The 23,742-nt window shown below is 28.7% G+C and overlaps 1 protein-coding gene across 2 annotated transcripts in view; it reads right to left on the bottom strand.

The window, feature by feature from the left end:
• Positions 1-22,036, bottom strand: part of LOC129905693 (putative gustatory receptor 28b) — a 30,161-nt gene extending 8,125 nt beyond the window's left edge. Inside the window, exon 1 of one of the 2 annotated variants that reach the window (XM_055981233.1) lies at positions 21,309-22,036. In XM_055981233.1, coding sequence (XP_055837208.1) covers positions 21,309-21,950 — 642 coding nt within the window. In that variant the 5' untranslated portion in view covers positions 21,951-22,036. Of the gene's footprint in view, positions 1-16,096; positions 16,778-21,308 lie in introns of those variants that run through there. The other variant, XM_055981232.1, reaches the window with a different exon arrangement.
• Positions 22,037-23,742: the final 1,706 nt, after the last annotated feature.

The following is a 23,742-nucleotide window of genomic DNA, read 5'->3' as shown; positions in this document are numbered from 1 at the left end:
GAGTCTGTATAGGTACTTGGAATATAATGAAGATTTAAAAAAAATTCATAAAAAAATGGGTACCGTGAAATAACGATGAGTGAAATAACGCCCAATTCCAAAATTCGGCGTTATTTTACTTTACAAAAGTGAAATAATGCCGAATTTCAACATTCGGCCTTATTGCACTTGGTCAAAGTGAAATAACGCCGAGTCTTAACTGAGAAATAAGGCCGAATGTTAGAAAAGTGAGCATTAAAGCAGACGCATGTTAACCGGTATGCTAAAATTTTTTGACGTGATAACGTCTTATAAATCGATGAACCATGGCAGCCACCACAAAAAAGTGACGCCATTTTCTAGCGTTACACTCTCGCACTTTTGCAGTGCGGCAAAAAATTTAAATTCAAAATTAAAAATAAACTATTAGAGATACAAAAATCTCCTAAAGCTTATTTGAAAGATAATAATCTAAAGCCTAATCCAAAAGAAGGATTTTTAAAAAATCCGTCATTTAATAGGGTAAACAGGGGTAAAACGGAAAGATGAAATTTAGGCTAAAATCTAAACGATTGGTCGTAGAGAGTTGATTCTTTTTGTTATAGATAGAAGAGATTGATTTTAGGATAACTGCATTTAAGAAAAAATTCTAAAAAATTCTGGAACTCCGCTATAATGTTTGTTTGAACGTTGATCAGGTGTTGTGGGTATGACAAAATGTTGATTATAGGTAGGGGAAGTTTTTTTTGACAATGCTAAAGGTTCCAGGTAAAAGATGAAAGAAAAAAAAATTAGGCGTCTCATACGGATTTTTTTCCAACACTTTGCGTTTCGAAATATGAATTTTTGAAAAATACCTACTTTTTTAGGGGTATTTTTGGGTAGTTTTTGATTATTAGCTTTTTTTTGGAGAGTTCAAAAAATCTCAAGTTATATGGGACATGTAGGGCTGATAAATGTGCGTCATACATGTGCAAATCGTTAAAAGAGTTTTGACTGAATACGGAGAAAAATAAATTTAAAAAAAAACAGGTTTTTTGGCTGTTTTTAACCCATTTTCACTGTTTTTTCTTTTTTTCTTTTTTTCTTTAATAGATAGAGGAATATTATATATAGAGTAATGATAGACCATGACCACGACTATATTTGTGCGAGATTTCAATCATTTTCGTAAACACAATTTTGAGATAACGGTAAAATAAAATTTTAGAATTCAACAGGTTATAACTTTTTACCAAAAGCAGATAGAAATTTGATTAAACATTTATGAGCATTCTGATACAACTACTTTTCATTTGGTATATCACACATAACGCTAGACTAACTACAAGCCACACAATGTTAAATCAAGAAACTTGCGAAAAACCTCAAACCACCAGTGGAGATCTGTTGCGCCATGAACAGCCACCTGTGTGGAAAGTATCGTAATCTCAGTCTGGAAATTCCACATGGTTGACTTTAAAAAATTCTAACTTCTCTTGTAGGCATCTTTGAAATGAGATTGATACGTCATTTGATATAAAATTTTTGATAGGTTGTTAGAAAAAAAATTCATGCATGAGAACATAAAAATAAATGTTTTTTTTGCTTTTTTTGATGAAATTTCATCGAGTTTAAAAAATTCTAGCTCTTTTTGTAGATGTCTCATAGACTTGATCTATATGTATATATATTTTTAGCTAAGACAATAAGCTTTCAGATGGTGTAATAATTTTTATAGATTAAAAAAAAATGGATTTAATAGCCTGAGAAGATAAATTTACATGTTTTCTTTGCTTTTTTTTGATGAAAATGATTGTTTTAAATAAATTATTTTAATACTTTTTGCTCATTGTAAAAATTTAAAAATGGTTTTATTATTTAGAAGAAATATTTGGCTTTTTAATGGTATAATTTTTTTTGTGAGCTTTTAAAATAAAAAAAATTAATATAATGAGAAAAGAAAAAAGGTACCTATTTTTTTTTAGCTTTTTCTTGTAAATTATGATTGTTTGAAATAAATAAGCCCTTCAAATGGCTCATTTTAAAAGCACACAACCTGTTTTCTTACGACGTTATCACGTAAAATCATCGTCCGTAAACCGGCTTTACAGACAACCTCTTTTTTTTATTTTCAAAGTCATATAAGGCCCAAATTTATTAAGGCACAATGGCCTCAATACCAATTTGGGACTTATGTCCATCCCATCTCTTATGTGCTTTATGTGTCTCTTAATTATTCATTATTCAAGATGTGATAAAAACGTGGCGCAGGGACATAACGCCCACTTTTTATTTATGGGATTTATGTTCCACTTGAGTTGGCCGACATTTAATTTATTTGAGTGGTACGGTACATAAGCCTTACATATTTTTTATTTAACTGGGACATAAGTCCCGCACTTTTTGAAATTTAAAACAATAATGTACAATAACTTTTGTTCTACTTTATTCACGTTTTGTTCCAGATTCTTTAAATGAAAAAGAAACTTTGAATACAACCAACCTCGTATGATAAGCGCGGGTCATTTGGAAAATTATCTCGCAAATAGGGCGGTCAAATTAATCACAATACAAAGATAAGAAACAAATAAATCCCACCTGTTTTAATTGGTGAAAAGCAAAGCGTAAAAATTTGCTTACATGAGAATCTATTGAATTTTCGAAACCCAAACGCGAAGCACAAAAAAAAATTTTCCCACGGGAGAATCAATTTTGAGGTGTGAAAATAAAAATTCGCGCTCAGTCAAAATTTGAATAATTTATTTATGACTTGGTGTTTTCCACAATTGCACTAAAAACTGGAAGAAGAGTGTTTAAAGTATTGGAATTTATTCTGAAGGTCTATTTACTTTTGAGCTTTACTTTGGATTTTTTAGCTGCTGCCAACTCTTTTAAATTTAAAATGCCGTATCCAAAAATTTTAAATAGAATTTTCTTTAAAACTGAGTGTTTATTTTTTCGGTGAACAAAAATACAGTCAAATCCCTCTAAGTCGAACTTTCTCTAGAAATCAAATTTCCTTACTCTAACCAGTTAACGTGTCCCGTCAAAATTCGATTTTGATGATCTTTTTTTTCAAACGTCGGTAATTAAAAATACTTTAAAGTCTATAGATTAAAAATTGCCGTTTTGATTTTTTAAATTTAATGGAAGATTTTTGTGAACAAAAAAATTTTTTTTTCAAAAATTTTTCTTAAAATATATGGGAGTGAGGGACAATCTTCTATCGTTCAAGCGATAGATGCAATTTTCTTATTAATTGACTTCAAACACAAACAAAAATATTTGAACACAACGGCAACACCTACAATATTTAAATATATATTTTTAAAAAGCTAGATTCCTAGTCATACTTGTAAAATTAAAATTAAGTTAATTGAATTAAGGGCTTTTGAAAGAATGGTAACTGAACTCAGATTTTTGAAAAAAAAAAAATTATTGAAAAAATTTTAACATGTCGTTTTTTAAACTTTATCGTAATATAAAATGCATTTATTTTCAAATTTTTTTGGCCCCATTTATTATGATTTGAAATTATAAAAGGAAATGTCAATATGTATTACGGTTTATGAAAATAATTAAAAAGTATTTCATTTTCAAAGAACTTTTTTAATAAAAGTTTTGAAAAAAAAATTTAACTTATTTTTTTTTAAAGTTCAACATCTAAACATAAAATTATTTTTTATTCATTTAATAACCATAACTGTTGAAAATTAAATAGCAAAAATTTAAAGTTCTTTTTTACCAAAATCTTTGAGAAAATTAATTATTTCAATGCAAAAATTTGTTTTTATCAACAAAAAACCCAAATTGATGTAATTTTTAATTTTTTTTTTCAAAAGTGTGATATACATTACCTTTTCTGCTTCGGAATTCAACTGATAATATTTATGGCCAAAAATTTTTTTTTAAAATAAATTCATATTTTATTAGAAAAAGTTTGGAAAAAAGTCATTTTAAATTTTTTTAATAACATTTTTTTTTAATTCTGAGTTTGAGGACCATTTTTTCAAAAACTCTTATCTAAAATTAGTGGATTTAAATTTAAGAGATAAGAATGAGCTTCTGGCTTTTTAAAAATGTATTTTAAAATATTGTAGGTGTTGTCGTTGTTTTCAAAATATTTTTTTTTGTGTTTGAGGGCAGAATGTTAGGAAATTCCATTTATCGCTTAAACGATGGAAGATTGCCCCTTACTCCTTTGTATTTTTTTTCCTTAAATTACCTAGAGAATCTTTTGCTATCATTTGTTTTATGAAATTTAAGCAAAAAAAAAATGGTTTTGTTAAAAAAAAATTTAATTTTAATTTTAAAAAACAATACGGCAACATCGGCAATTTTTAATCAATAGACTTTAAAGTATTTTTAATTACCTACGTTTAAAAAAAAAGTCATCAAAATCAGAGATGTTCGGCCGGGTTCCCTAATAAATTGCTTTAGTTACTCTACTAATAAATAAAATTCTTAAATATTTTAATAAAATCCAACACCTAAAATAAAAATTTCAAAAAAAATCCACTCGTTTTCAAAAATTTTATTTAAAAAAATCATTTTTAAATCATTCGAAAAATGAATAAAAAAAAAATGTATGTTGAAAAAAGATAATTATTTGAATTTATTGAAAAATTCTTATACGATAGTATTAGGAATTTGAAAGTTAAAAAAAAGATCTGCGAAACCAATTAAAAAAACTAAGAATTAAAAAAAAAATTGAAAAATTTGACAATTTTTTTTGAAAAAAATTAATAATAGTTCTTCTTAATCTTAAGGAATACATCAAAAGATTAGGGTGAAATTCCAAAAAGACAAAGATTATCTGAGTGCAAGCTACAGTGCTGTCAATAAGTAAAGAGTCTGTGATATTAGTTGATAAGTTTTTGGTTTGTCTTGGTTTTTTAATTTGTTTAGGTAATTGTTTAGTTTTTCCGTTTAGTAAAAAAAATATAAAAGTGCAAAATAAATGTTAAATTATTAAATTTTAAATGTCTCATAAGGATTTCATATAAATTTCAAAAAATGTAAACAAGTATTGTTAAACGTTAATTATAGGTCCAATAAAAAAATTACCCTTGAAAAAGTTGAAAAATAACCAACGAAACGTTGGGAATAGTTTTAAAAATGGATTAATTTGTTTTTATTAATTTCATACAAAATAACAAATCAAAAAGACCAATACTTAATAAATTAATTTGAAATCAATTGATCAAATTCTTTATGATTATTATATTTTATATTTTAAAGTTGTAACATTGAAACGCGTCGGTTTATCAAAAAAATTCCAAGACCGTTATATTACAATCAAGAAAATGATTTGGTCTAGCCTTTTTGAAGAACTTTTAAAGAGAGTTATACAATTCTTAACTCAAAAGTTACGTTAGTATGCAGTTCTTAATATCGCACCTCCGGTGGTACAACGACGTAAGTGCAAAAATGTTGATTCTTCAGAAAACGAGATTAAACATTTTGAAAACGTTTGAAAACAATGTAACGGTCCAAATACATTTCTGCACCCTGGATACAAATAGAACATTTTCAATTGGGTCTTTGTTTCATCGGAAGGAAATACCTTTTCTTGGAACTATGGCATACTTAACTCAGAAAATTCAAAATTTGCACTTACGTCGTTGTTCCACCGGGGGTGCGATATGAATAATATTAAAATAATGGTAAACTTCACAAATTCTTTAACACTATATATAGCATACCTTATTCATAATTCGATGATACTCGGTTATCACAAAAAGCAAAGATACAAATTTCATACTAATAGCAGTAAATATTAATCCGGGTAAGAAGAAAGCCATGCATTCACTAAAATAAGGATAAATGTCATTTCGCATTAGGATTCCAAAAATTGTATAAACCATGTAACTAATATTCAATACACATGGTGTAAACATTAAAGCCCATATAACAATTGTTGTTCTCATAAATTTCAAATTAAGTTGATAATATCTGCAGCGATAATCGATTTCAGCCAAAGCATAAATACATTCTTTTAATTCGCCTTTTTGCACAAAAGCTATTACAAGCAAGAAAATACTTCCAAATATTCCATTAGCTTTTTGCAACAAATCACTACCTTTTGACATGTTAGTTAGAAAGAAATACGAAAGAATAAATTCACAGCGCGTAAATGCAATAAAAAAACATGCCGACAGCACAACAGTTCGAGATATCATAAAAAAGTTCATAAACATTGAAGATCCAAGCCAGCGACAACTCAAATCACCTCGAATTGTTAGAGGCATTACACCGAGAATGGAACTAATACAAAATATCGGTAGAAGTATTGCATAAACATCTCGAGGATTTGTAATATCTTTCACAAAACTTGGAATATCCATCTGCGTGGTGAAAGGTACAAATATTAACTGGATAATTGAATTTCCTATCAAATCCTTTTTATTTCTTTACTATAAAGAATCTAAGTGCAGTCTATAATAACGAAATAATTTCTTAATTGAACGTGGGCGTTTTGTTTATATTGTCAAATACATTACCTATCATATTTTTTAGGAAAATTGAATAAAACACCCGCCTTAAGAATGGTTTTATGAAAATAGTAAAGCTACTAAAGCGATTACATACAAAATTAATTTTATAAAAACATTATTTAGCTAAATTGCTTTGACATTTGTCTAACAATTATGCATAGTTGGAAGGTTTTTAAAAATAGATGTGGTTCTATTGAGTGTTTTGGAATACTAGAATGATACTGGAATTGCAAATAAAACGTTTCTTCCTGTTAACCATAAATCGGCGAGTAGAGGTTGATATGAACTCAGTTTTTTTTTTTTTAATTTTTTAATTTTAAAATGTTCAAAATCAGTGCAAAAGTGTGGTAAAAGTTTACTATAAAGATTTTTTCTCCAATATCTTGTTCTTTGTTTTTCTTAACGATTTATTTGTTTGGAATTTAAATGTTCCACTTGAACATCTTTTTGAAAATGTAAAAATTTGACAACGTACCTTATGAATGCATTTTCAATTTGACAATCGTATAGTTAAACACTGAAACTCCTTTAGTGTATGTATAATGTATTATCATAAAATATACAAAATCAAAATAAATTTTTGAAAAAAAAAAATCGAAAAGTTTTTTTTCGAGTTTTTTGAATAAAGTTTCGAAAACATTACTTTTAAAAAATGCAAATTTTACGACTTTAATTTTTTTTTTTTTGCAAAATGATAAGAACACATTTACAAATCGAAAACATATACAAACATCAAAAATTGAATGAAGCGGGCTAGAATTGTTTTGTTTTCGAAATACTGAACTAAAAGTTAAAGCATTTTGAACAATTTATAAGACGCGAACCAACTTTCAAAAATAACAATTTAAAAATCACAGACTCTTTTTCTTCTAGTTTCAGTTTTTATTAAAATAATTTACTTAACCCTTTCGGTACCAGCGTTCCTCTCATGTAATATATCTTTAAAAATTCGTAAAAAATATTCCATTAAATAATTTTTTAGGTTTCGATGGCTTAATTGAAAGATAATAATGCCTAGTTACTGGATAAGTACAAAAAAATAGTCAAATATAATACTTTTAATTTTTTTTTTATCGAAAAAGGGACTGAAATCGACATTTTTTTTAATTCAAACAATTTTTTTTTTTGTACAGGTTGTCCCAAAAGTCAACGTCGAAACGAAAACGGTAGATAGGGTAGGTGGTGACAGTTATCAGAAAAATAATAAAAAAAAATCGCAGCCATATTAAAAAAAATAAATATCGAAAGATTAATTTATATTTTGAAAATTTTGAAAAATTTGACATATGAAATTTTTGACCACTTTAAAAAAAAGCACTGCATTCAATTAACTTGATATTTTTATCTAAACGACAGAAACTTCTAGGAGCTCCAGTCTCAATAAAATGGTTCATTCACTTCAAACTGGGTATGTAGTATTTTTGCAGACTGTACGAGTACAGAGGGGTTAACGGTTTTGTTAACAAAATTAAATCGTTAGTTTTTTAAGCAATTTCTAATTTTGATGATTTTTTTTCATTGCAACCGTTTTTTGAATTTTTAATTTCACCAAATTGACAAAGGCAAACAAAATAAATTTTTGGATTCCTTAAAAAAGTTTTTTTTTTAATTTTTAATGTTTTCGAATTTGAGGTTAAGGTGTTGAATGATAAATTAGTTGCTGAAAAATGCCTATCCATTTTATAAAAACAAAAAAAAAAATATAAAAATCAGTTAAAAAAAAAACGACTTTAATGATAATAATTTTTTTTCTAAAAACGCATCTTAATAAAAAGAAATCAATTTTTGAGTTCAAATTCATTTAAGATATTTTCAATTTTTTTGTACATACAAATTTTTATATAAAAAGTTTTAGAAATTGAACTATGTGAACTCTAACAGCAAGTCCATGATTTCATGTTTGAAGAATTTGGGAGAAAATTGCTTTAACTGCTAATGCGATGAAAAATTCTCTCACTCCATACATTTTTTTTTTCTCAATTTACCTTTATACATATATTGGTATCATATAATTTATGAAATAAACAAATTTTTGAAAAAGAAATTAATTAAAAAGAAAAAACAATGACCCATTCAATAAGAGTATTTTTGTTTACCGATAACGACGACACGTTTAAAAATAGCATCATATGGGAACTTTTTGGTTCCTAAATATTTGCATTTTTTGAGTTTCGGCAGCTCCACTTCTTCTTAAAAAACTCTAAACTAAAAATTCTTTCTGTTCTGAACTTCTTAATTTAAATTTTTTTTGTGATCCAGAAATGTGTTGGTCATAATAATCCTATCGTCACTTTCAACCTCAGACATACAATATTTACTACTTCAAAATTTCGTCAAATTCAGTTTCGATACCAGTTTGATTTTTACACAAAAAAATCAAATCAACTTAAGCTTCTTAACAGGAATGTTATATGGATTACATTCAATCAAGTAAGAATAATTCTAATAGAATTATATATAATAGCATTTGAGGGGAAGTGCGCACTCCAGTGGATTTACTTTTTCTAAATTATAAAGGTTACTGTGGTGTATACGTACTATTTTTTTTTTTTGTTGAGGTAAATAAAAAATAATAATTCTATAATTTGTAAACTAAGGCAGGAAATAATGTAAACTAAGGTGAAAATAAAAGTTGATACCTCAACTAAGCATACAAACCACGGTTTTAAACTATCGATTTTTTAACAAGAAAAAAAAGCATAGGTAGTTTTCTCGGTTTCTGATATGAAAAAAAGTTTTTTATTGTATCTTTAAAAAAAAAAGTGGAATAAAGAATAACAAGTTGGATTATCCTGGGCTAACGTTGGGCAAACGAATCACAGTGAAAAACCAACAATTTTTAAACTGAATAAAAATTAATTTTTTTTTCTGATTTTTGAGGCAAAAAAAAAAAATAATTTCGTTATAATTTTAGAACTAAGGGTGGGACTAACGAAAAAAAAAATCTTGGTCTATACTGGGCTAACCTTGGACAATCGAACCAGTCAGGTTTGAAAAAATAAACGGTGGTCATTTAGTTGTTTAAATTCGGACTGGTACATTTCTAATATTTTGCGTTCCGTCATTGTTTATGATCGGTTTATTTGATATCAATTTGTTCTACTGCAGCATAAAATTTATTTTGTTTCTGAAATTCTTACCTTGTTAACCATTCGAAATCTCTGCTTCAAGCGTACCATACACGAAGTAAATAACAAAACAACTGCCAACAAAAAGATATGCGGCGAGAAAAACGTTATATTTGCTGCTAAAGATGACCAAATTCCATTTTTAAACAAAAGTCCAAAACTACTCAGAATATAAACCAAATTCAATCCAAGAACAGCTATAATCTGAGCATTCACATTTCTCTGAGCAAATTGATAATTCAAACTAACTCCCAAATCCAATAATTTCACATCAACTTTTGCCATCGTATGCAACAATCGCATAATTTTTTTCTTCTCCAACAAAGACATACCAATAAGAGTTACAATACCAAACATGCCGATAAACGTTTGCAAAGTATTGCCAATTCTTGAGATTTCAGTTTGAAAGAAATAAGCCACAATTGATTCGTTTTTAATAAATGCATAGAAAAAGCAAAACAAAAATATCGCCAAATGAACGAGAGCATTAAAATACCCGAAATAATTTACACGTATTTGTCTTTTACCCGGAGGACCTTTTATTAGAAAAGGTGTCAAGCCCATTACAAAGAGCATTAAAAATAAAGTCCTAATGGATCCATATGAATCCGTTGGACTAAAGAGTTCTTTCCAAAAAGCTGAACCCATTATTTTTGTTTACGCTAAAGTTTTTAGTCGCACAATCAACACAATGGAGTTTTATTTGAAACTAAAGTTAATTCAGTGATTAAGGATACATTTTATAGAAGAAAGAAGTTTTCTTTTTTGATCGGTAATTATATGTCCAAACGAAGAGTGCGAGGCTTCATTCGACCGACAAGCCTAATGGGCTTCAATTTAGAAAGACAATCATATTTCATGCATTAATTTAATATTCGTTGAGAGGATATCAAATTTGCCGTCATCGGACTTGAAGGGGAATAATTTATTAAGTCGAGTAGAATCAAGTGTAGGTATTTTTTTTTTTAATCATTTGACCTGAAAGTGTTACCACACCAAACACGAGGATGACCGAAGACGAGACATGGGTAGCGATTGAATTACACCGAATTAAATTCAATCAACTAATTGGATAAATAAAGTTATATGACAGGCAATTACTGTCGAAAAAGGTGAGAGTCGAGAGTCGACGTTATTAACCTTTATGTACGAGTAGAATGGTTTTGTACAAATATTTTTGGTCTGGAGATTTCCAATGAATAAAATACCTTCAATGCAAGTATGTTGGTAATAGTCTTCAAGAAAAACATACACATTTGTCAATTTATCAACATAAGCAACATAAAATTGATTTCGAAATAAACTACTTGAGCAAAATTTCGTAAATCAAATTTGGCTAAGTAACTAATAGTAACGACTTAATTCAATTCAATCACATTCAAAGAATCAATCACATTCAAAGAATTATTATCAATGATAATAATAAGTTTCGATGTACTTTGTCAAAATAATGATAGTTTTGGAAGCTTTGTTTATTCTTCGAAAGAGAGGCAGCGTCCCTGAAAAATGTACATTTAGCGAGGTGGGATATTATACCATTTTTCAACAAGTTTTTATAATATCAACATAAATGCAGAATGCTAAATAAAATTTGAATTAAAAATAAAGTACGTATACGCCCAAGTGTACCAAACAATTAAAGACATTTGATTAGAAGGATTAATAACATCTTTATAAGTGAAAATGAGAATATATATTTCAAAAACATAGAACTATTTTTTTTTTATTATTTCTTTACTTTCCAAAAAATTTAATAATATATTTAAAAGTTCAACTGACCTTAACTCCATATGCGTTTCGCCCATGTATGACAGTAGGCTCATCAGTTAGATATGCTGTCTTACCCTTACTAAGACGCAACATTTTGGTAAATGAATAATGCACGGTGGTCTTGAAAACGCGGCAGGTTTTATAAAAATGGACCCCAAAAGTAATGATGCAGATTTGTTCGAAATGATCTCATTTGTAAATTTCAAAATCGTACCTGATCCCTTTTTTGAGTTACAGGCATTTTACATATATACACGCGGGAGGGCATTTGAGAAAAAAATTTAAAATGAAAACAAAAGCACATTATAAATTCCTATACCTTTTTGAAAAGCTAAAATATACTCCTTGAATTTGATGTTTATATGAAGTTGATTGAGTAAATAGTTTTTGAGAAATTTAATTTTAAAGTTATTATTTTAGAAAAAAATATTTTTTTTTTCTTTCAGTTTATTTATTCAATTGTTTTTAATAAAGGGTAAAATTTTTTTTATACAAATCAATGCTCTCATTGATTTTAAGCCAAAAACAAAAAACCGCATGTTTAAAAGTATCTTAGTTTTCGAGATTTAAGGAAAAATGTATCTTTTCTCCAAATTTTTTTTTAGCTTTTTTAAATTTTTTTTTTCAAATAAAAAAAAAAATTAGCCTCAAATAAAATGGAAAAAAGGTCACTGTAACACAATGCTGATCAGGACGTCTTCTTTTTTTAAATTAACATCAACATGGATTCATGAAAAATGGCTCTCACGATGAAAATCGAGAAAAGGTTTTGTGGTCCCTGAGGACCTTGGCTGTCCTGAAATCTATGTAATGTGGGATATTTTTCGGTTATACGTAACATTATAACTCTTACCTTTCAAAAATAGTCCTGAAATACTCAGAACGTAATAAAAATAACTTAAAAAAATATAAAAATGAAAAAAAAAATACAAAACTCTAAAAATGGCAAAAAAAAACATTAAAAAAAACAGCAAAAATGAACAAAAAAAACCTCAAAAAAGGAGCCAAAATACCACTTCGTTCTTGGGGTTGATTCTGAGTTACACTAAGTGTGATTAGAACTTACAAACAAATTTTTCCTTAGGAACAACTAAAACAAATATAAAAGTGCCTATCTTATTTCCCATTTTTGAAAAACTAGAATAGTTTTTTGCATCAATTTTTAAGGATTTGACTAAGAACTAAATAGAACATTCAATTTTGAAAAAAACTTGTACCTTGTAATTCAAATTTAAAAAAATTAACTTAAATACAAAAAAAAATTATTTTTTTTTTTAATTTTGACTTTGAAATTAAATTTCTCAAAAAACTATTTACTCAATCAACTTCAAATAAAATCATCAAATTCAAGGAGTATATTTTAGCTTTCCAAAAAGGTATAGGACATTATAATGTGCTTTTGTTTAAATTTTTTTTCCCAAATGCCCTCCCACGTGTATATATCGCACACTCAGTGCAAAAGAGCGATAAGTAAAAAAAATGACATTTTTGAGATAATGATGAGGAAATGTTGCTTTTTAAATTATCTTTCTTTTGAAGGGCTTGTTGTTTACATGAACGAAAAATTCGAAAGATTACACTGGTCTGCAAGGAAATCCTCCTTTAAATAAAACTATACTTTTCTAAAGGATTTTTGTATGCTGATTCCGAATCCGATGTCAGAATTGATCTAGCACGTCACGTTTTTTAGATATTCCCGTTAGAAAATCTCAAAAACCAATTTTTTTGCTGTTTTCGAAGAAATATTTTGGCATAATGTAATACATATTTTTCAATTAAAATTGTTACGGTTTATAAAAGAACTTATTTTTTTCTTTCAAATTCCACTTCAATCTTCTCAATATCTATTTTCTTCTCCGAGATATGTTAATTTTAGTAAGTTTAGTAGGTTTGGCATATCTTATCATAAAAAAAAACTGATCTCTAAAAATTAATATATCTTTCTCCCTAGAACAAAAATAAACTTTTCTAATGGACTTTAGTGTGCTGATTTTGAATCCGAACTCAAAAAATTTCGGTCAGCTCTGGTTTGTGAGATATAGTAGTTTTTATTGAGATTTTCTAAGAAAAAACTTGATTTTGTGATACTTTAATGCGAATATCTTAAAATCCTCACGTGATAGAATTTTTTTGACTTCGGATTCTTACTCAGCACATCAAAAACTATAAGAAAAATATACTTTTGTTTCTAGGAGAAACAAATCTGAAGCTTTACAAGGCAGTTTATAGAATGGTTTATTACAAATAAGATATTTCTAAATAGATAAATAGTATATAAAATTACAAAACACGTAAAAATTTTGTTTAATGTATTTTGTTATGGTTTTTTTTACATATTTGACTTTTTAAATATAATAGGCGTTGACATTTTACATTTTTCTTAATTAAGGTGTTTTTGTTCATGTTGGATTTACTAAAAAGTAAAGGATTTCGATATTTCTGCTTTTTTTATAAATCAGTATTTTAAAATATGAGTAAACATTAATGTAAAAGGACATATTTGGTGTCAATCGATAGGCCATATTACGAGGAATAAGTCCTCCAAATTTGAGCTCAATGCTACAAATAGTTTTAATTTTGCACGAGTTCAAATAAATCTAAAAGGTTGGTTTTTTAGAAACTACCCACATTTTTCAAAAATCATTTTTACAAAAATGGTACCTGATAAAATTTTTCTAAAACCAGATTTAGATTCAGGAAAGTCTAATCTTTCATAATATCAAAAAATTATTTGAAGGAGAAAAAAAAAGTTAAATTTTGCAGACCAGTGTTATGACTGTTTTTATCCAATTCCTACTTTATTTAAAGTCAAACTCTTTCCTAATTTCCAGTGCAAAACAGAGCTAACATAGAATACTCACCTTTTTTCTTCAGTAATTTCAATGCAAGAAAGAGATAATCCAAAATAGTTCCATAATCACACAGATTTTCTCATTTTGAAAAAAATCTATGCAAAACAGAGACATTCCAAAATAATCCCCTTCAAACAATTCTTGGTTCCAATGCAAAACAAATACAAAACAAAAATATTTCATTTTTCTCAGTGCTAAAGAGCGATTAACCAAAATAGTTCTCCTTGTCTATCTGAATGTTTCCATGCAAAAGAGCGACAATACAAAAAAGATTTTTCTTTTCTAATAATTTATAATATTTAAACAAATTTAAAAAATAAATTTATTAAAAATACAAAATAAACATAATGGTTCTTGTAATACAGCTTTGAAATTATGTAAATTGCTGTCGCATGAAAAGTTATGGGAGAAAGTTTAGAGTCAGTATTTTGCAGAAGCGTTTTCTCGAAATGAACTTTTTTGAGTTCTCGCTCTTTTGCACTGAGGGTGCGATATGTAAAATGCCTGTAACTCAAAAAAGGAATCCTGAGATCATTTCGAACAAATTTGCATCATTACTTTTGGGGTCCATTTTTATAAAACCTGCCGCGTTTTCAAGACAGACATTTTGTCTGCTGAGGTTTGGACAGTCACCAACGTCGCAATACTCGTTTGATTTTAAAAAATTAAGCGGAAATCGCTTTGTTAAATCAAAATCTAGGGGCGATATTTTTTGATTTTTTTCCTATTTATCTTAACAAAAAGTTATGGCAAAAAAAAAAAGTTTAAGTCCGTTTATTTATTTAATTTAAGTTTTTATTATGTTAAATTAAACATTTCTTCTATAAATTTTTACCTAAATGGCTCAAACGCATTTACCTTAAAAGTAAGCGGTCGTGCATTTAAGTTTTTTTTTTTTTTTTCAAAGTATATGTAAATATATAAATTTTAAATTTCAGTCATTAATTATTTTATTATTAAAAAAAAAAAACAGAGAAAATTGAACTCATCCTAAATTCATCTTTTCTTATATCATTTGAACATTTTGTATTATTTTAAAGATAAACTAATTGGTCACTGTGGTGTATTTGTGATTTTTTTTTTTTAAATTTTCGATGAAAGTGATTTAAAATCGCACGTGTTATCTAATAAAGTGATTGAAAACAATTTAATTTTGTTGTTGCTCTCAAAAAAGCAACGAAATTGATTTCCAACTCAATGCTTGAAAAAATATAATGAATTTATCAAATGATAACTATTAAACCATCAGAACCAGAAGAATTTCAAATTTTTACTTTTTTTAAATTTTTTGAGATATCTTTTATTACGTTCTACAAAACAATTATTTTATTTATCTATTTATTCAACTAGGTTTAGACCAATAGTCTAAGATCAAAGTTGTTCCAACTGTAACAATATTTATTATAAAGAATTTAAAAAATCATTATATTAACAATTCAACAGTTTAGTTTTAAAAATATCCCATAATCTCGTAAAGGCCCTAACTACATTTTTCATAGTTATAGAGTTATAGAGGAAAACACAAAATCCAATACCGCAATTTGCATATAAAAAAAATTTCAAAATTATTTGGAATTTTCTGACTTATTTTAAGACCTAGGCTAAAAAATAAATGAGAATAAATCAGAGACAATACCCTAACTCCAAATATAATATAATTATATAGTAATTATAAAATAAATAAAAAAAATCAAAATCGAAAATTTTGTAGTTAGGGCCTTTACGAGATTATGGACAGAGGCTCATAAATTGCGTTAACTCTGGCAGAAGCCGCATCAAAAAAGAAGGATTACTATTGCTATTGATCTTATTATTTCACACATAAAAAACCGTAAAAGTAACCGAAAAGAATTTTGTTCATCAATGAATCAATTTATTAAACTCATACCTGATTTAGCATATGAATTCTGAATTCCAACGTCCTCGTTATACAACTAAACAATGAAATCGCCACCGACAACACCGAATGTTGTAGCACAAAAGTCACATACAAAGCATACGATGGCCGAATATCAACTGATTTTATCAACTCAAAACATCCCACAATATAAGTTGAATTCAAAATTAATAAAGTTATCATAAAAATGTAAGCAAATCGATAGATTTTACTGTAATTAATCTCAACACCGACATCTTTTAAATGACCATCCATATCATTAATAAGTTGCAACACTTTTTCCAGACGATGTTTTGGAATAATAGCCGATATGTAAATAACAGTTACACCAATAAAACCACTCAAAACCTGCATAAAATCACCAATATATGAAACTCGTGTTCGAAAGAAAAATCCCACCACCGATTCACAATTATTTATTAATGTGACAGCATAACAAACAGCATACATTACGATATGAACTAAAGCATTTAAATAGCCAAAAACTGAATGTGTTAGCTTGCTATTGCCAGCGTTATCCTTTGAGATATAAAATGGGGTGAGTCCTTGGAAGTATGCTACAAAAAATAAAGGTCGAAAACACTCGTATAGTTGATTGGCGGTGAAAAAACCACGAAGCCATCTTTGCAATGGCATACCGCACTACGATATAGAATCTCGTAAAGTCTTTTCTGGTCAACGGATTCTAGAATACTGCATGGATGATTCTAGCATGCAAAAGTGTATCATCCCAAGTCCTTTATTTTTTTTTTTAATTCACTGATATTCCTAATGGACATTTATTTATAAACGAACAATATGACAGAACAAAAAACAACAACAACAAAAGTTTTGTGTTTTCATTTATAATACTTGAAGCTATAAATGCTGACAAAAGGTATTATAGGAGGTATTGTCATATCAAAATGACAACAGGTGGTAGTCGTCATATTGTTGAAGCTTCTAGCATAAATGTAATTAGCTTAAGCAAATGTTGTCGTATATATTGAAAAAGGATATGATTGTTAAATTATATAGGATAAATGCGGGCGGGTCAACACCTACACAAAACAACACGTGAGTTATATCAATAGGTCCTCTTTACTTTGTTTTTTTTTTGATCGAAATTAATTAATGAAAGCGAGAAAAAGTAATTAAGGATGAAGTTGTTTTTTTTTTTTTTCGTCTGGGTTCAATTACTTAATACAAAAAAGAATATATGCAAAGCAATTATGTTAAACAATCAAATAAATATTATCATGTTCATAAGTAAGTTTATTAATAGAGGAATGTAAGAAGCGTTTGTGTAGGTAATTACATTTAATTAGTTAACTGTTTTTTTTTTTTTTTTTTTTTTGGGGTTTATCATTTTTTTAATCAAGAAAATGCATTTGAAATTCGATGTCGTTTATACATTTTTTCTAAAAATAACACTGGTCTACAAAATTTAATTTTTTTTTGGTGCCGAGACTATGATATACTTTTCTATAAGTTTTTCATGTGCTGAACTCGAATCTGAAGTCAGAAATATCCTATCAGCTCCCGTTTTTGAAATATTACCGTTAGAAAGTTCGAAAAAATCGTTTTTTGACTTTTTTGGAGTTAACAAGAGAAGGTTTGGGGTGTGTTGAACTCGAATCTGAAGTCAACAAAATCCTATCAGCTCCCGTTTTGGAAATATTACCGTTAGAAAATGCAAAAAAACGTTTTTTTACCGCACTTTTGATGTTATGCCTTAATTTGAGGAATTTTTTAAAAATATAATTCATAACGGTTTCTATAAGAACTATTTTCCTTCTTTCAAAGCCTGTTTAAATCTTTGCAATATCTTTTTTACTGCCGGAGATATCTTAAAATGAAATAAGTGTGTTTTTATCAAGAAGGAGATGAAAACGTGATATCTGTTTGATACATTACAAAAACCCAAAAAATTGACGATATCTCGAACAATAAAAAAGATATCGAAAAGATTTAAAAAGATCTTGAAAGAAGGAATATAATAGTTCTTATAGAAACCGTTATAATTTATATTTAAAAAAAAATGTCTTCACATAAAAGCATAACCTCAAAAGAAGTTTTTTTACATCTTCTAACGGTATTATTTCAAAAACGGGAGCTGATAGGATATTTCTGACTTCAGATTCGAGTTCAGCACACCGAAAACCTATAGAAAAGTATATCATAGCCTCGGCACCAAAAAACCTTGTAGACCTGTGTAATTTTTTGGGTAGTGATGAAGATACATATTTAACACAATGGGCTTATAGTCCACTCAAAATATAAAAATGGTTCATCTTAAAATTTTGGGATGAGTAAAATTTTTCAATCATGCCTATTACAGAAGACGCAGTGACTCAGTCCCCGGGAATCTACTCGATCCGCAACCGAATCAAATTTCAATCCGTGAACTCCCCGGGATGAACTGTATTATCGATCCTCGAAAACACACTAAACTGCTTACCGACATATGTCATTGTTGACACGTACATAGCCAAATGTCATTCTATCACTTCCGAACCGGCGGCGGCTTCGGTAATACGAAATCTTGTGAAAGTGACTCTCACTCCCGCCGCAGTGCATCTGCGTCTTCGGTAATAGGCATGAATAATATTGCTTAAAAGAAAGATGAAAGGTCAATAATGACAAGGTGCTACATGTGCGACAAAGGGGCCAGAACAAAATAGACGCGACACGACAAAAGAAGTGACAATGAGGCTACAGGAAACGACATAACGTGAAACCAGACCAGATGCCAAATGCTAAGTCGCCTTGTTGCCATGTCGCCTTGTTGCCATGTTACCTTGTCGCAATATCGGTCGACTTGTCACGGTGTCATTATGTCGCCTTTATGCTATGTCGTTATGTCACCTTGTCGCTATGTCAGCATGTCGCTATGTCAGCATGTCGCTGTCAGCATGTCACTATGTCGCCTTATAGCCATGTCGCCTTGTCGTTATGTCGCCATGTTGCCTTGTTGCCATGTCGCCTTGTTACCTTATCGCCTTGTCGCCATGTCGCTTTGTCGCCGTGTCGCCATGTTGCCTTGTTGCCTTTTCGCCATGTCCACCTTGTCAGCTTGTCACCTTGTCGCAATGTCGCACAATGGGCCCAAAGGACCATTTGCGTCTCAAAAATGGTTTTTATGAAATTTTAATTTTTGGTAATTTCTTTACGGAAATGAATCAAGGGAAAGTCAATCTATATGTTTTCATTGAAATTTGATTTTTAAAATGAGTTTCTCTATTACAAAATTGTATCTGAAGTCTCCACTTGAAAATACTTTGTTTGAGTAACAAAATAAAGCAAATCTTCACGATACGTTTTCAAAACTATATTTGAATAAATTATATAAGTGTTGTATGTCGTTGGAAAGCTTATTTTAACTGCTATTTATATTGCTGAAAATAAAATTTTTTAAAAATATATTTTTAATTTATATTATTTTTTTCACACAATAAGCTTTTATTTGCAGTTTTTTAATTTCGAATTGAGTTTTAAATGTTTCCGCTGTCTTCCGCTGTCTACTTTTTTTCACAATTTTGTTCTTTGGTTTATGTACTAAAAGATACAAAAAGAATTGGCTGCTTTTATCTGCTTCTCTTTGATAGAGAACGATATATCTGTCGAAAGACATAGTACAAAAAAACGTATTTTGGTGCATCCTGACCTGTTTCAATACATATCTTGAGTTCTATTGATCGCACTGTCAAGATTGATGTCTTCAGTCTTTGGGGGAATGACAGAGCATCAGTCCTTATATTCAGAATGTGATTTTGTGTTAATTTAGTCTACTCACATTAATTGGAAAACTCGCGATATTTAACCCCTCGGAAACCATATAAAGCCGCGATTTAAAGCTGCCAGACTTTTGAATTCGTTATTAAAACGCATAAGGCTATAAAACTGCATACTCACATTTTGGTTATACCTCCACTCCCAAAATTTGCTGTGGGCTCTTAGACATAGTATATGCACCCGAAATTGAAGATATTTGTACTATTAGAAAAAGTCTAAGGTAGCAGAAAAATGTTAGAATTTAATATTGTAATTGTTGAAAAAAATTTTATCTATGGAAAAAGTTACATAGTGATTTAATTTACTGATTTTGATTTTACTCCAAGATTTTCAAAAGAGCCGTTTAAAGTATTTAATTAAGAAGGATTTTCGTGAAAATTGACAACAAGTTTTTTTTTTGTGATTTCTTTTTTTTTTGCTCTTTTCTCAAAAGCGTAGTTTTTCGACTATTTCACTTTGCCTTACAAACGACTTTATTTAAAATGAGTACAATCAATATTTTTCTTATAATTTTTCAATAAAATAGCTTTATTTTCAAATAACGTAACACAAACAAACTACATTGAAATGTATTTTTTCTTTATTTTATACTCATGAAAATAATTAAGTAATTTTAAGACACGAAAGGAAGGCCTTTATAAAATTAAGAAACCAGTTTTATCTTATTTTGCAAAATTTGAGAAAATAATCTTTTAAAATACAAAAGATACAGATTTTTGAGACGTTCTAGCCTAGTCAAAATCGTATTTTTTTAGCTTTGAATAAAAGTTTAATACTTAAATAATAATATTAGCTAAAAAAACAGTCAAATAATTTATTAAACATTTCAGGTAATGTGTTCCTAATTTGAGTTAATTATTTTCAGACTCGAAGAAATGACAGATTTTTGGAACGCCATAGTCGAGCAAAAATTGTACTTTTTGAACTTTGCCTAACTTTTCAAAGCTCAAAAATAATTTGCATTTAAAAAAAACTACGCTCAATGATTTCTGATACATTAAAGATTATATGTTCGAAATTTGGTTTAATTATTTCAGGAGACAAAAAAGTTACAGATATTTTTAAATACCCAAATCAAGCGAAAATCGTACTTTTTGAACTTTGACTAATTTTTAAAAGCTTAAAATCAATTTTAATTTCAAAAAAAGTAAGTTGAATGATTCGTTATATATCAAAGGCATTATATTCCAAATTTGAAGCAATTATCACAAAAGACAACAAAGTTACAGATTTTTGAGACGCCTAAGTCCATATGGGCCCACTGTGTGTCGGTCGCCTTGTCACCGTGTCATTATGTCGCCATTATGCTCTGTCGTTATGTCATCTTGTCGCTATGTCAGCATGTCGCTATATCATCATGTCGAGAATGAATGGGCGCGACTAGCCTAAGTTCACTTATTAGCACATAAAATTGAATAAACAAACTTACTCCATTTAAAAGATCCAATCTCTTTTGAATAGCTTCAATCAATGATTTAAAAATACAAACTCCAATAGCCAATCCATTTAATTGCATAAAAAACGTTCCACAAAGACAAAACGATGGATATACATCCATTCTGCGTAGCAAGTAAAAAAATCCAAAAGTAAAAAGTCCATTTATAAAAATAAAAACTCCCAAATTAAATGTCAATGCACGTAAAACTTGCGAATAATTATAATCCGATCCAACACGACGAAAACGATCATCAATCCGAACATTATATTCGAAAACTTTCAACAATAACCATTTGTTATAGGTGGCCGAAATTTGCACAATCGTTGCACCCACAATACCACTAACAGCTTGAATTATACTTCCAAATCGTGTAACTTCGGTTTTTAAAAAATAACCAATTACAGATTCATGTTTAATTGCTGTGTAAACGTAACACATTAGATATGTAACACAGTAAAATGCCGGAATTAGAAATCCCATAACAGTGTCCTTGATTAATTTTGGTCCTCGTTGTCCGTTAACAATGCGAAAAGGTGTCAATCCGCAGAGATATGCAATGAATAGCAATGGCTTTAAGGATTCCAAATAGCTTTGGGGAATCAAACCATTTTTGAATTTATGATATAGTGACATTATTGTTGTTTTTTTTTATAGAAGGACGACAGACGACACGTTATGAAAGTCAATACACAACTAACTGAATAAAAGGATTAAATTGACTGAAGTTCTATGTTGATTTGTCTTAATTGAATTCAGCTCGTCGTGTGTGGTTTTTGATGAATGGATGAAATTTCTTGTAATATGCTGTCATTAGACATAAATCAACTGATATGTGTGTGTATAAATAGGATTGGCTTTCCTATATGTGCATATATGCATTATGGAGCAGGAGTCCTTTGTCCTTATAGAAGGTCGGAAAACAATACAAAGTAATAATACTAATTTCTCTAAATATTTATAAATAACTAGCTAACCCCCACCCGCTTCGCTGAGTGCACATTTTAAAAAAAATAGTACCTGTTTGAAAATAAATTAAAACCGAAAAAAACTGGTTTATTGTAATGAACATTAACCAATTTATTGTAATTTAAGCAGTTATTGGACATTGTTAATGGAATAATGGCACTTGATTCTGAAGGCCGAATTACACTTCAAAACAATTTATAAGTGTATTTCCAAGTATTAAAACAAATTACAAAAATCATGCTTGGCTGAGTGAACGTGCAATAATGGCTGGTACAAATAAAAATGTTTCTGAAATCAATGCAACAATTTTAAACGATATCAAATGTACCATTTTGTGCCTACAAATCGGTTGACCCTATCACAAAAATGAATGCAATGTATCAAATTACCAAACGGAGTTTTTGAATTAATTGGGTATACCAGGACTGCCTCAACATCATTTAGCGCGGAAAGAAGTAGCGCCCATTATAATGCTTCGGAACATACAGCCACCTAAACTTTGCAATGTACAAGACTTGTCTTGAAGAAGTTAATGGCAAATCTAATTGAAGCTACCATTTTTTGTGAAAAATTCAAAGGCGAAGATGTTTTGATTCGTCAAGGTCCAATGATTCTGTCAGATTTCCCATTTGAATTCAAGCGTCTTCAATTTTCTGTAACATTGGCATTTACTATAACCATAAATAAGGCACAAGGTCTATCTTTTAAAATATGTGGTATTAATTTAGAGAATCCTGTTTTTTCTCATGGTCAACCTTATGTTGACTGTTTGCGGGTAAGAAAACCATCTGCTCTATTTACATAGATAAAAGATGGAAAAACAAAAAGTGGTGTGTATCAAAAAGCCTTGCCATTATCATTAGGCCTAAGCGAAATAAAATGCACGAACTTGCTCTGAGAGTTCAAGTTGCTTAAATTTTCAAGACTTTTTATATAGAAATTTTGTAAATGTAGGTAGGTACCTACATTAATTAAAAAAAAACATAAAATTCGTTTTTTAAAAGAAAAAAAAAAAAAAACAGAGTCAAATTGCCCTCCAAAATAAGTATGAAATTTTATTTGATATATTAAGGTGTATTTTTAGAAAACAAATTTTCAAAATCGCGGTTTTTTAAAAAACTAATTTTTTATAAATAATTTTTTGGAAAAAAAAGTTTAAAAAAAAAATTGGTGGGCCATTTTGTAAAAATCACTCATCAACATCTAAAACCAAAATCTCAAAAAAATCCAATGTCCCGTTTTCCAAAATTTGATTTTTCAAAAAAAAATTTTTCAAACTTTTTTTAAAAATCCAAAAATAATTTTTCAAATTTTTTTTAAAATCCAAAAATAATTTTTTTTGAAAATTTTATTTTTGGCTTATATTAAAATTATATAAATGCTTTTTTAGAAAAAGTTTCGTTGAAATCGAATAAGTAGTAAATTGGATTAAAAAAAAACGGTTCTATGGTACCGTTAA

The sequence above is a fragment of the Episyrphus balteatus genome, chromosome 1 (genome assembly GCF_945859705.1).
Source record: "Episyrphus balteatus chromosome 1, idEpiBalt1.1, whole genome shotgun sequence".
NCBI classification, from domain to species: domain Eukaryota; kingdom Metazoa; phylum Arthropoda; class Insecta; order Diptera; family Syrphidae; genus Episyrphus; species Episyrphus balteatus.
Note: the sequence above shows the minus strand (reverse complement) of the source record. Positions and strands in the feature narration are given on the sequence as shown.